Here is a 13,296-nt window from a genome sequence, read left to right on the forward strand (position 1 = left end):
GATAGAGTTCAGTCTGGAGTTTGAAAGGGAGAAGGCAAAATCGGATGTAATGGTGTTACAGTTGAATAAAGGTAATTATGAGGGCATGAGAGAGGAACTGACTAAAATAGACTGGAAGCAGAGGCTAACCGGGAAGACAGTAGAGCAAAAATGGCAGGAGTTTGTAGGTATAATTGAGGACACTGTACAGAGGTTCATCTCCCAAGAAAAGAAAGATTAACCGGGGAGGGATTAGACAACCTTGGCTGACAAAGGAAGTCAGGAAATGTATTAAAGAAAAAGAGAGATCCTATAAAGTGGCTAAGAACAGTGGGAAATCAGAAGATTGGGAAGGATACAAAAGCAAACAGAGGATAACAAAGAGTGTAATAAGAAAGGAGAGGATCAAATATGAAGGTAGGCTAGCCAGTAATATTAGAAATAATAGTAAAAGTTTCTTTCAGTACATAAGAAACAAACGACAGGCAAAAGTAGACATTGGGCCACTTCAAACTGATGCAGGAAGCCTAGTGATGGGAGATAAGGAAATAGCAGGAGAACTTAACAAGTACTTTGCGTCAGTATTCACAGTGGAAGACATGAGTAATATCCCAAAAATTAAAGGGTGTCGCGGGGCTGAGTTGAGTATGGTTGCCATTACGAAAGAGATAGTGCTAGAAAAGTTAAAAAGTCTTAAAATTGATAAATCTCCTGGCCCCGATGGGATACACCCTAGAGTTCTGAGAGAGGTGGCTGAGGAAATAGCAGAGGCATTGGTTGAGATCTTTCAAGAGTCACTGGAGTCAGGAAAGGTCCCGGATGATTAGAAGATGGCTGTTGTATCCCCCTTGTTCAAGAAAGGATCAAGGCAAAAGATGGAAAATTATAGGCCAATCAGCTTAACCTCGGTTGTTGGTAAAATTCTAGAATCCATCATTAAGGATGAGGTTTCTAAATTCTTGGAAGAGCAGAATCTGATTAGAACAAGTCAACATGGATTTAGTAAAGGGAGGTCATGCCTGACAAACCTGTTGGAATTTTTTGAAGAGGTAACAAGTAGGTTAGACCGGGGAAACCCAGTGGATGTGGTCTATCTGGACTTTCAAAAGGCCTTTGATAAGGTGCCACACGGGAGGCTGCTGAGCAAGGTGAGGGCCCATGGTGTTCGAGGTGAGCTGCTGGGATGGATTGAGGATTGGCTGTCTAACAGAAGGCAGAGAGTTGGGATAAAAGGTTCTTTTTCAGAATGGCAGCCGGTGACGAGCGGTGTCCCGCAGGGTTCGGTGCTGGGGCCACAGCTGTTCGCATTATATATTAATGATTTGGATGAGGGAACCGGGGGCATTCTAGCGAAGTTTGCCGATGATACGAAGTTAGGTGGACAGGCAGGTAGTACTGAGGAAGTGAGGAGGCTACAGAAGGATCTAGACAGGTTGGGAGAGTGGTCCAGGAAATGGCTGATGGAATTTAACGTGAGCAAGTGCGAGGTCTTGCACTTTGGCAAAAAGAATAAAAGCATAGATTACTTTCTAAATGGTGAGAAAATTAATAAAGCCAAAGCACAAAGCGATCTGGGAGTGCTAGTCGAGGATTCTCTAAAGGTAAACATGCAGGTTGAGTCCGTGATTAAGAAAGCGAATGCAATGTTGTCTCTTATCTCAAGAGGGTTGGAATATAAAAGCAGAGATGTACTACTAAGACTTTATAAAGCTCTGGTTAGGCCCCATTTGGAGTACTGTGTCCAGTTTTGGTCCCCACACCTCAGGAAGGACATACTGGCACTGGAACGTGTCCAGCGGAGATTCACACGGATGATCCCTGGAATGACAGGTCTAACATATGAGGAACGGCTGAGGATACTGGGATTGTATTCGTTGGAGTTTAGAAGATTAAGGGGAGACTTAATAGAGACGTACAAAATAATACATGGCTTGGAAAAGGTGGATGCTAGGAAATTGTTTCAGTTAGACGAGGAGACTAGGACCCGTGGACACAGCCTTAGAATTAGAGGGGGTCATTTCAGAACAGAAATGTGGAGACATTTCTTCAGCCAGAGAGTGGTGGGCCTGTGGAATTCATTGCCACGGAGTGCAGTGGAAGCCGGGATGCTAAATGTCTTCAAGGCCGAGATTGATAGATTCTTGTTGTCTAGAGGAATTAAGGGCTACGGGGAGAACGCTGGTAAGTGGAGCTGAAATGTGCATCAGCCATGATTGAATGGCGGAGTGGACTCGATGGGCCGAATGGCCTTACTTCCACTCCTATGTCTTATGGTCTTATGGTCTAACTTATGCCTGTGCTAGTTAGATACTTTGGTATCTGCAAAATTAATGCTTTCCTTGAGTGAAATGGCTTTCAATTTTTAATGAGATTGTGCTTCCTGCTGTTTCGGAGAGTCGAATTATCAACTCCGATTCAGAAGATAATGTTACTATATACATCATCTAATAAGGAATTTAGTTAGAATGGGAAAACAGCCCCTCAAACAAAAAGTAGCCCTCTTGAAGAACCCCTGAGAAAGAAATATGTCATGCCTTCTTGATAGTTGTCTGATATCCAGTAATGCTCATCGAGCATGGAAAAGAGCAGATTAGAATTTTGAGTCTGCATTTTCCAATGCAATTCTTCAGGGGGTAATTTATCATTGTTTGAAGGCAAATGATTTTGCAGGATAAAGATTTCCTCAGTATCAGCCATGCCACACTGCAGCAACATCTGGAGCCACTGTACTTGGCCCTGTCTACCGAAGGCAGGTAACCTCCAATGCAGAGTGAAATCACCACCAGAAGGCTGAATCCATGGTCATTGCTCACTGGTATTGCTGCTACCAAAACAGCATGAATCCCCCGATCAGAGACTCCAGCTTGGACTGTTCAGACTGACATTATTTGGTATCTTCCAGGATTTAAATAAAATCTCCTGGGCATTGACGCGAACAACTAAGTTGAAAGTTAGAACTTTCTATTTTCTTGTTTGATTAGCACGTCCCATCAAACCGACCCCCTTTCCCGCAAAGCTTGCACAGTTATTTGCATTGTAAAGGATTATAGAGATAGCTGACAGTTTGTCGCCGTTTTTTGTTAGATAGCAAGTGAGAAGATGGACAGCAAATTTCAACAATTCACAGCAAGGGCTGTTGGGTATATTTCTATTTAGATCATGAGCTACATAACAAGAAGTGGAGTATCAACAATTTTAATGTGAGAATAGTCGTGAGCAAGGAATTCTGAAGTGGCAAACAAGACCTATCCCCAAATGTTGAGCAATGTATAACACTATGTGGATATTTGTGTGTGCACGCGTGTGTGCGTGCATGTGGCCTTGTCAAACATTTAGTGAAGTGCATTTAATCTGAATTTAAAAGATTTTCTTCCCTGAGGATTCAACAGAAAAAAAATCATTTCTGTCGCTGCATAGAAATGAACTGACCATCATCTAGATGAGAGGAAATATCTATTAGGAAATTGTCCCCTCAGGGTTGAAAGCATGAAGTAAAGAATGATTTCTGAAAATAAATGATCCTGTTGAGTCTAATGGCTTTTTCATTTTTTGAAATATAATATTACTGTAAATTCAAGTTTTTGGGGGGAGTTTGTTTCCGAACAACCAGGAGACATGCCATACAAGGATTTTAAAGCTTATTCTTTAAGTACTCTGTTCCTGACAACATGCAAGTTGAACACAAACAAAAGCAAAACTGTAAGATAGAGATTAAGACACTGAATTCTGTGTGTTGTGAATGAATTGTGAACTGTATTCAAAGATTAATACATACAACAATTGGCAGCACAGACTTGAGGATATTTAACATTTTCACTAATCTAACTGACCTAGATATGTCAGATTTGCTTTGTCACCCATTCTGTATCAAAACACGAGAGCAAATTGTTCTTGCGTGATAGATTTAAGTGCTCTGATGTACCCTCAGCTTGATAAGTATATTTGCAGATATGATGTTTCCACTTTCGTGCCTATTTTGAAGTTAATTGCATAATTTAAAAAGTAAACGAACACAACATCTGGAAACATTAGATTTCCTCTTCGTTTAGATAAGTTTAAGTCAGCTACAAATACTCAGGACACTACCTTCACAATTGAAGCTTTACTGATAGATTGCATTTATGGTGTATACTTAATGCTGTGTTGCAACTAGAGTAATTAATTATTCTTTTAAACATCTGTGACAAATCCTTGCAGCCATATCCAGCTTCACTCTTTTATTTGAAGGAGAAGGTTGTTGTACATTTTGCCCTTTTATAGTTTTGAGCTTGTTTACAGTAGGGACTGGAAGTGATGTATGAACTCGGAAGTTGAAAGTCCTGCCCATGAAAACAGCCCTTCACATTTTTGAGGGGGCTGGTAGGGGTTGGCAAGGGCACATTCCACGAAGACAGACTGACCGTTTAAATCATCAGCTGCCTCCACTCTTATATTGTGTTGGTAGCCTTGCAATGTGAAACCGAAAATGTGCAGAGTAGACCTGTTAAGACCAAATCTGGACTTTGTGCATTTCTTTGAATAGTCAGAATTAGGTACCTCATTTGGATATATAATCTTCAGACACCTTTGGTGACATAAATTGCCTTTTAGAATGGTTAAACATTGTGGTAAATGTATGTAAAAGTGTATAAAATCATTAACTGTCAAGCTAATTGGAAATGTTTAAATCAAATCTGGGACAGCACAGTGGTTCAGTGGCAAACACTGCTGCCTCACAAAGCCAGGGACCCGGGTTCGATTCCATCCTTGGGCGACTGTATGTGTGGAGTTTGCACATTCTTCCTGTGTCTGTGTGGGTTTCCTCCAGGTGCTCCATTTTCCTCCCACAATCCAAAGCCGTGCAGGTCAGGTGAATTGGCCATGCTAAATTACCCATAGTGTTCAGGGATGTGTAGGTTAGGTGCATTAGTCAGAGGTAAATGTCGAGTTATAGGGTAGGGGAATGGGTCTGGGTGGGTTACTCTTCGGAGGGTGGGTGTGGACTTATTGGGCCAAATGGCCTGCTTCCACACTGTAGGGATTCTATTCTCTGAAATATCAAAGATATCAAGAGGGCATGTCAAACACTCATAGGGAGCTGTCTGGATAATTAGAAGTCCCTGCCCTTTAAATATGGGGAATGAAGGTCTGGAGTGTCTAAAAAAAGGTCATTGCTGGCTGTTTTACTCTGATGGATGCCTGAGAGCTGCTATTATTGGATTCCTGCTGCCTGACTTATTTCTTAACCAGTCATTATTGTAGCAGGGAGCCTGACATTTCGGTTGGTCAACACCTCCAGCTGGATTCTTTAAAATGGGACTATAAATGAATTCCAATAGTTGTAATAGGAAACTGCATCTGTGAATAAAGTTTGTTTAAGGCATGATACAGGTAAAAGAATGTAAATGTAGTAAAGTGATCATTATGAATTCTGTCATGCAGTGAGGTCCATTACACACTTATAACATTTTTCGATTTCATGTCCATGTGTCCTGAGGTTTGTCCACAACTTGTGGGCAAAAATCCAGGACTAATTGTCACAAAGATCATGATGTTATAATACAACGTTTGAAAACAAAAACAATGTTTAAAATCTCAAAAGCGTTAATTGCTATAAATTCCCAGCAGGTTAACCAACATCTGAATAAAAGTAATAACATGATTCAGTTCCGGTGAAGTGTTCCACTAAAATTTGATTTTTTTTATTGTGGGGGTGGGCATCACTAAATAAACCTGCACTATAACACAGCAAAGAAACTGCACATTATGATAGAAAGGTACTGTGTAGAAGAGATACTAAAGAATCTATGTGTCCTTTGAGCATTTTGATCTGATTGCCTAACTACATGGGCTCATTTATGCTTAGCTATGTTTTCCTATGGTAACATGGAAGATTTTCAGGAAATATTAACAAAAGTAATTTTATAATTTCTTGACATTAGGTAAATAAAGTCCTGAGAACCCATAATATAAAACCTCACTGGATGTTTGCTTTGGATAACATCATTCGCAAGGCTGTGCAGACAGCTATTACCATTCTTGTACCTGGTGAGTCATTGTTGTTCCAGCAGGTGTCTGGGCTACTGGAGAATTCCAGTTTCAAGTATTACTAATTGTATTGTTATTCTGTTATGAGTTCATCTAATTAATAATTTTAGTAGTACCAGTTGGTATAATAAAGAATCTGTTGAAGTGCTGTTATGTGACTTTTTTAAAAATGCATAATTTTGTGTACAATCAAGTAAGCTAATTAAACAGAAATACTATGTGTGTAACCAGTGATAAATTCGTTTTCATTGGTGCTTTTCTTTCGAACTTGAACAGACTTTTCAACTTCTGCAGGGGTACTTTTGGATTCAATACTTGTAGGATCCACTCAAATTCTTCCATCACTTTCCTATTGAATAAAAAGGCTGTGTTATAGTACAATAAAATGGATCTCTTGTCAAGTTGTATTAGTTGAAAGTTTCATTTTATTTCCTTACTAAAGCACTACATCAGATATTGAACCGACATAATTCATGTCTCACTGGAGAGAAGCTGAATAGAAACAGGAAAAATACTTCAGAATACAACCAAATAGATTTCAAACATCCCTGTGCCATCCCAGTGCTAGCACAATTGATCTAAACCTTTTTTGCACTTCCTTTAAAACTGTGCCTGTACTTCTCCCTATTTAGCCTACTTTCTTGGAGGTATAAGCCATCACAACGTAAAGGCTGACACAAAGGACTAAAAGACCAAGCATTAAGTTGAAGTGGATTATTAGATCTATAATGAATAACCAATATCAATACTTGTTTTCAACAGGAACTTCCTCAAGTCTTTTCCCATTTTTTTTTTGCTTGATTGTTTTTGCCATTGCTTTGATAATAGACCATCACAAACCCCTCAGAGACATGCAAAAGCAATTTCTGCTGAAGTTACAGTGGCTGGTCGCCAGAATACCTGAAAAAGAATTCTGACCTTTCTCGTCATTTAATTGTGGCAATATTATTCTTACAACATTTATTATGTAAGTCAGGCGTTGTTACTTTGCAGGCTGAAAATGTTGATTAATTAGCCAGTTTTGCATAATATAGCATGCACCTAAATTTTCCTGTAATATTTTCAAGAAACTAGAACTGAATATTCCATTGTCTGAAAATATCTAGTCAAAAATTAAGTTTAACTTAATTTGAAGTTCAGCAGTTCTTTTAAATGACAGAACTGTCATTTCTAGATAGAACTGTAATGAATTGATATGGTATGCTATCAATGTCTTTGTATAGAACTGAGACCACATTTCAGCCTCGCCTCTGGGAGTGATGCTGCAGACCAAGAAGAAGCAGATGATGAGGATGATGAAGACCACAATAAGCCTATTCATTCTCAAACTCGGCGGCCAAGTGCTGTGCATGAGGACCCAATACCAACTTCTGGTGTTAGTACCCTGAGTTCAACATTGTCCCATGACTCCCAATATGTACACAGGTCCTTGAGTATGCAGTTGGGAAGACTTAAATTAGAAACCAGCAGGTAAATCTCAATATCTCAAATGTGTTGATAAAAATTTTGTAATTTTATTAAGTCTGGTCTGATATGATTTGATTTGCACTCTTTATGTTGTTTCCTGAACATCTTCAGATCCCATTTGAAAAGACAGGCAATATCCTCAACAGTAATTACTTGAATAGTTTCGATCATGCTATAGTATTTCAGTAAAAGGTGTTGTTATGCAGATCCAGTTGTCTTTTTCACTATAATTAAGATGTCTGTGTCAGGGAAGGAAAATTTACAAGTTGGTGTCAGAATGAAAATCTTCCTCCACCAAAAGCAGAAATTTCTGGAGGAATTCAGCATGCTGATCAGTATCTTTGGAGCAGAACCAGAGTACATTTTGAGGCCAGTAACCCTCCTTCAGAATATTCAGACTAAAGCTGAAGAAGAGCACTGGACTTGAAATATTAACTCTGCTTTCTCTCCACAGCTGCTGCCTGACCTGATAAGTTTCTTCAGCAATTTCTGATTTTCTTGGTTTATATTATTGGAAACTTCCTGCCTGATTCAAAATTATCCAAATGTTCCTGTTATTGTTTTGAGATTATGATGACTGTGGATATGGTGATTTGTATGCCCCATTATCCAGCTTCTCCTCCCATTTAGCCCATATCACAGAATCATACAACATTGTAGAAGGCCAATTAGCACATTGTCCCTGTGCCATCTTTTAAAAGTGATATCCAATTTCTATTAATTCCCTGCTTTTTTTTTGTTGCACTGAGGAATTTTTCCTTCAAGTGTTTGTCCAATTCATTTCTGCAAGTTGCTATTGAATCTACTTCCATCTCTTTCATGTACTGAATGCCAGATTACAACATCCCACTATGTAAATTTTTTTTCATCGCACATCTGTTTCTTTTGCCACAGTTTCCTTAAATCTGACTTTTCCTTACTGACCCTTCTGTAACTAGAAACAGCTTGTCTTTAAATTCCATTAAAACAATTCATAATTGAACAATTTCTGTTTTGTGAAGTGATCTTGAAGACCTGTCTCTCTAAACTCTCCTTTTCTAAATTCCATCTTTATGGGATCTATTCTTTGTTGGAATTGATTATTTGATTACTAAAATTACAATTGAGGATGCGTCATGTTTGAGATTAGGGGAAATCACTTGAAGTAGAGGTTTTTCTCTGCATCTTCCAACAACCACATAATATGGTGTGATATTGACAAGATAGATGGCACAGAATTAAAAAGTATGACTGCCAACCTGATTGGCATCATCTTCACCTTTTATAAAAAAGTAGTTTCCAGAATAAATAACCCCACTTGTCCATCTGCACAAAGGCTCTTTCTCAGGAGGGAGCAGTTGAGAAATTGATACCGATTGATCATTAAGCTTTAATTTAACAGATCAAAATTAACAACAGTTAATTGCAGAGGTCCTCAAGTCTCACAAGGCAGGTGAAGGAGATATTTAATATAACTGTATCAACAATACTATACAGGTATATAAATGTGTGTGCGCAATATGTGGTTTATCTAAAATCTATTAAGATGGAATGTGCATGCATGGACGGCAAAAGGTAATGTATCTTGCACTTTCCAATAAATGGAAGAAGAATTTCAATTTGTGTTTTTCAAACAAATGTGCACCAGGGTAGAATTTATATTTAGTGCACATGTATTTTGTTCAGCCTTAGAAGCTAGTGAAAAAGTCCAAGTTAAATATGGATTTTAAAATTGCTTCCTAAAATGCAATTCACAATGTTACAGATTTCATATTCTTTCTGTAGGCTTTTGGAAGAGCTTGTTCAGAAGGAAAAGGATTATCAGGTTCTTCTTCACCAGGCTATTGAAGAAAAGGAGCAGGAAATTAAATTGCTGAGATTGAAGTCACAACCCATAGGTAAATCTTGAGCAAGATGACCCCACACATAAAAGTATTACACATATTTTTATTTGCCAGGCGCTCTTTAATCTTTTACCCTTTTAAACATTAGTTTTAACCTGCTTTAAAAAAGGTATCCTTGAAATAAGTCCAAACTCAACTTGGAGTAAAGAGGACAGTGTTGTCTGTATTAGGATTGTTTCTTGAATAGGAAGGTACTGAGGAGAGCAACAAACAAGCCTGCTTCACTCTGACTTCATTAGTAGCTGCAGTATGTAACCTGCTTTCGTCAACAAAAAAACAAAATGGAAGGTTTTTTAAAAAAATGATGGTGAATGAGGAGAAACAAGAGTGCTTTATGGATAATTGATATCCTGGCATTGATTTGAAACTTTTTTCAGAGGTGGCAATGTGCCTTACCAATGCCTTGCTGCTGGTTTCAGTTTTAACCCACTGCTTAATGTTCAGAACATTGTCACTAAGAAGCATTTCTATCAAATAATGATATCATATAATAACTGAGGGGCTCCACATCTTCTGCTCCACAGAGGTTCTCATTAACCTGTATTATGACATATTTCTGGAACCCAGGACCTCTGGCCCAGAGATAGGGACACTACCATTGTGCCACAGGAGCTCCTAAACTTTCTTCAGTTTTTTTTTAATCAACCTGTTCAAAGATATCATTACATCTATCTGGAGCAAGCAGGATTTGAACCTGGGCCTCCTGTCTGAGGGGTAGGGACACCACCACAAAGATCCATGAAAGACGACTGGTGGTGAGTTTAACCTGAAGGGCACCACACCTCTGGTGAGGTTGAGAAGGCAGGATCTTCATGGGAACTGAAGGCACGCTGTTACCACCACTCAGCATTGTAAACCAGCCACGCAGCCAAATGAGCTAACTGACACCCTTTAACTGACTTTGCTGCAGGAGTTCCATATGGCTATTATTTTTTAAATCAATCTATACAGAGATATTATTATACAACTCTGGAGCAGATGGGATGGGAACTCAGCCCTCCTGATCCAAAGGTAGGAACACTGCCATTCCCATGCAAGAGCTCTCATCTGTTCGAGATATATTTAATCAACCAATTCAGACATGTTATGACACACCTTTAGAATAGGTAGGACTAGAACCCAGGCCATCAAGCTCAGTGATAACAATACTACCTTTCTTCCACAAGAGTCTTGTCATCCCTTGAATCAGATAAACAAGAAGGCTAATGGAATAGGGAGATCTTACTGCAACTGTAAAAGGTACTGGTGAGACTACATCTGGTTTTGGTCCCCTTATCAAAGGCATGATATAATTTCATCGGAGGCAGTTCAGAGAAGTTTCATTAGAATGATCCCTGATATGGAGGAATTGTCTTATGAGCAAAGGTTAATCATGTTGGGACTCTACTCACTGGAGTTTAGAAGAATGAGAGATGATCTCCTTGAAACATTTGGAATTCTTAATGGGCTTGACAGGGTAAATGCTGAGATATGTTTCACTTCATGGGAGAGTCAAGGAACAGAGGAAATAGTCTTAGAATAAAGAGATGAGAAGGAATTCCTTCTCTCAGCGGGCTGCATACCTTTAGAACTCCTTGCTACAGAGAGCTATGGGGCAGAGACCCTGAGCTCGATTGATTCTTGTGGAATCCAGGGTTACAGGGCAAGGGGCAGGAAAGTGGATGTGAGGAATGTTGGATCAGTCATGAATTTAGTGAATAGCAGAGCTGGCTCTAGGGGCCAAATAGCCTACTCCTGTATCTCTCTCTTATACTCTTATGGTCTTTATGCTGCAAGCAAGAGAACTGGATCCAGCCTACAGTCAACTGAGTCACCATACTACAAAATGAATTCCGTTTGTTTTCATGAATTATAATTTGACTGTCCTCTCCTTCCTCAATCTGTAATATGGTTTGTGTGTGTTTTTAAGGGGAAGGTTGGACTTTGCCATGTGTGGAATTCATAATTCTCTTTAAGAATAATAAAACTAACCTCTTTCTTGGTCAAACTCAAGACAATCTGTCCAATTAGTTATTTTGTGATCATAGTGGGTGAACAATGCAATACGCAGTGAATTAGCAAGTATAACCTGTTCAAACAAAAGCCAGTGGACAAAAGAGAAGCAAAAGCAAGGAGTCATTCAACATCTGCTCAGCTGATCATTACCATATTAATTTCTATGGAGCTATTCTTTTATACTGTTAAATGTTCACCAGACATATGGTAAAAGTATTATGTATCTCTGTAAACATTAGTATGTTGCAATTCAAGTGAACCAATTGCAAATGACAGGAGTAACAAAATTAAGCAACAACTTGCCTAGCATATTTCAAATAGTAAAATGTCTCCTGAGGCCCTTCACATGAGCACCAGAAAAGAACTTCTAATACTGACCGTCATGTAAGGAGGCAATGGGTCAAATAATTGAAAGGTTGGTCATAGAGCTAGATTCTAAGAAATGTCTTATGGGATGAAAACAGGAAAGAGTAGCAGTGAGATGTAGGAAGGGTATTCCAAAGATTGGGGATTATGCATGACCACCAATGGGAGAGCAATTAAAATTCAGAATGCACAAGAGGCCAGAGTTGGAGGAGCACAGATGATCTGAAGGAAGTGGGGTGCAGGAGGAGATTATAGTGGTGGGTCCCAATTCCCAGTGAAGTCACTCTTCCTCCAATGCTCTCTGCTTCACTGTTGAGTATCCCTCCTTGAAAATCCTTATTAGTCACATCTTCTGCTTGCTCCTTCTTTGGGTTATTTTTCATATTATCTTTGTACCTTTGTGAACACGTTTAGAGTTTTTTCTGTATGAAAGGTAAATATAAATTGCAAGTCATTATTGCTCTGCTACAGCTCAAATAAATTGATATATAAAATGGGCAACTGCAAGAGTTGTCAACCATGAACAAACAAAATAATGTTGTGAAAGCTTATCATTTTACACTCATCAAAACAAGTGTAGGAATGCCAAATTTCAAACGGTCACGACAGTTTGTACCATAGGAAAATAGCTGGCAAGTTGACTCTGAGGTATTATCATGGAGAAAGCAATGGGGAATTATAAGTTCCTTCTGCTCCTGGATTGTTTTTAAAAAATGATGCAAGACTGACATATTCCTTTAGTTTTGATAGTGTGGTGCTGGAAAAGCACAGCAGGTCAGGCAGCATCCGAGGAGCAGGAGAATTGATGTTTCGGGCAAAAGTCCTTAATCAGGAATGGGGCTGTGAGCTGAGGGGGTGGTGAAATAAAGGGTGGCTACGAGCCGAGGGGATGGTTTATTACACCATCCCTTCGGCTCACAGCCTCATTCCTGATGAAGGGCTTTTACCCAAAACGTTGATTTTCCTGTCCTTAAATGCTACCTGACCTGCTGTTCTTTTCTCGCACCAAACTATTGAGTCTAAACTCTGGCGTCCACGGTCCTCACTTTTGCCTATATTTCTTTAGTTTGTAGAGGATGGATTCTTGCATGTGAATGTATGTCACTTCTAGTAAGCATAAATAAGCCACATTATAAGCTAAACTCATTATTTAAAATTGGTTATTATAATAGGTATCATCACATTCAGGATTATTCAGAAAGTGTTATCCAATCATTAAGTCACATTTTTGTTTTGGGTGTTGCAAGCTCAAGCTGATTATTTAAGGTCTATGCCATGCCTGTTTCAAAAAAATTGAAGTAACATGCTATTTGGTTTAGCGAATTGTTCAGACAGCCGATATAGCTGAAGCCAGCACTGAATTTCATACATGATGTTCCTGAATTGGGTGGTAGACTGAATGTCTTTTTGGACATCCTGCTGATGCAAATTACTATGCACAGTTCAATGCAGAATAGTAGCACTGATTTACTGAGTCTATTGTTCAAACTTTTGTAAATGTTGCCTTTCCAGGACAATTTGAGGTAAACAGGATATTTTTCAGATCGGTACTTTTGGTGAGATATTGATGACTTTTGGC

General features: G+C 39.0%; 1 protein-coding gene and 1 long non-coding RNA gene across 2 annotated transcripts in view; one reads left to right on the forward strand and one right to left on the reverse strand.

The window, feature by feature from the left end:
* map3k5 (mitogen-activated protein kinase kinase kinase 5) overlaps window positions 1-13,296 on the forward strand; it is a 189,942-nt gene that overhangs the window by 161,775 nt on the left and 14,871 nt on the right. The window contains exons 24-26 of the mRNA XM_043685981.2: window positions 5,901-6,006; window positions 7,230-7,476; window positions 9,238-9,350. Of these exons, the coding sequence (XP_043541916.1) occupies window positions 5,901-6,006; window positions 7,230-7,476; window positions 9,238-9,350 (466 nt within the window). The remainder of the gene's footprint in view (window positions 1-5,900; window positions 6,007-7,229; window positions 7,477-9,237; window positions 9,351-13,296) is intronic.
* Window positions 11,266-13,296, reverse strand: part of LOC148150629 (uncharacterized) — a 28,380-nt gene continuing 26,349 nt past the window's right edge. The window contains exon 3 of the long non-coding RNA XR_015754052.1: window positions 11,266-12,139. This is a non-coding gene — a long non-coding RNA (uncharacterized LOC148150629). The remainder of the gene's footprint in view (window positions 12,140-13,296) is intronic.

Source organism: Chiloscyllium plagiosum, unplaced genomic scaffold, assembly GCF_037043375.1.
Source record: "Chiloscyllium plagiosum isolate Xiang-an unplaced genomic scaffold, Cpla_swu_hap1 HiC_scaffold_3, whole genome shotgun sequence".
NCBI lineage: Eukaryota > Metazoa > Chordata > Chondrichthyes > Orectolobiformes > Hemiscylliidae > Chiloscyllium > Chiloscyllium plagiosum.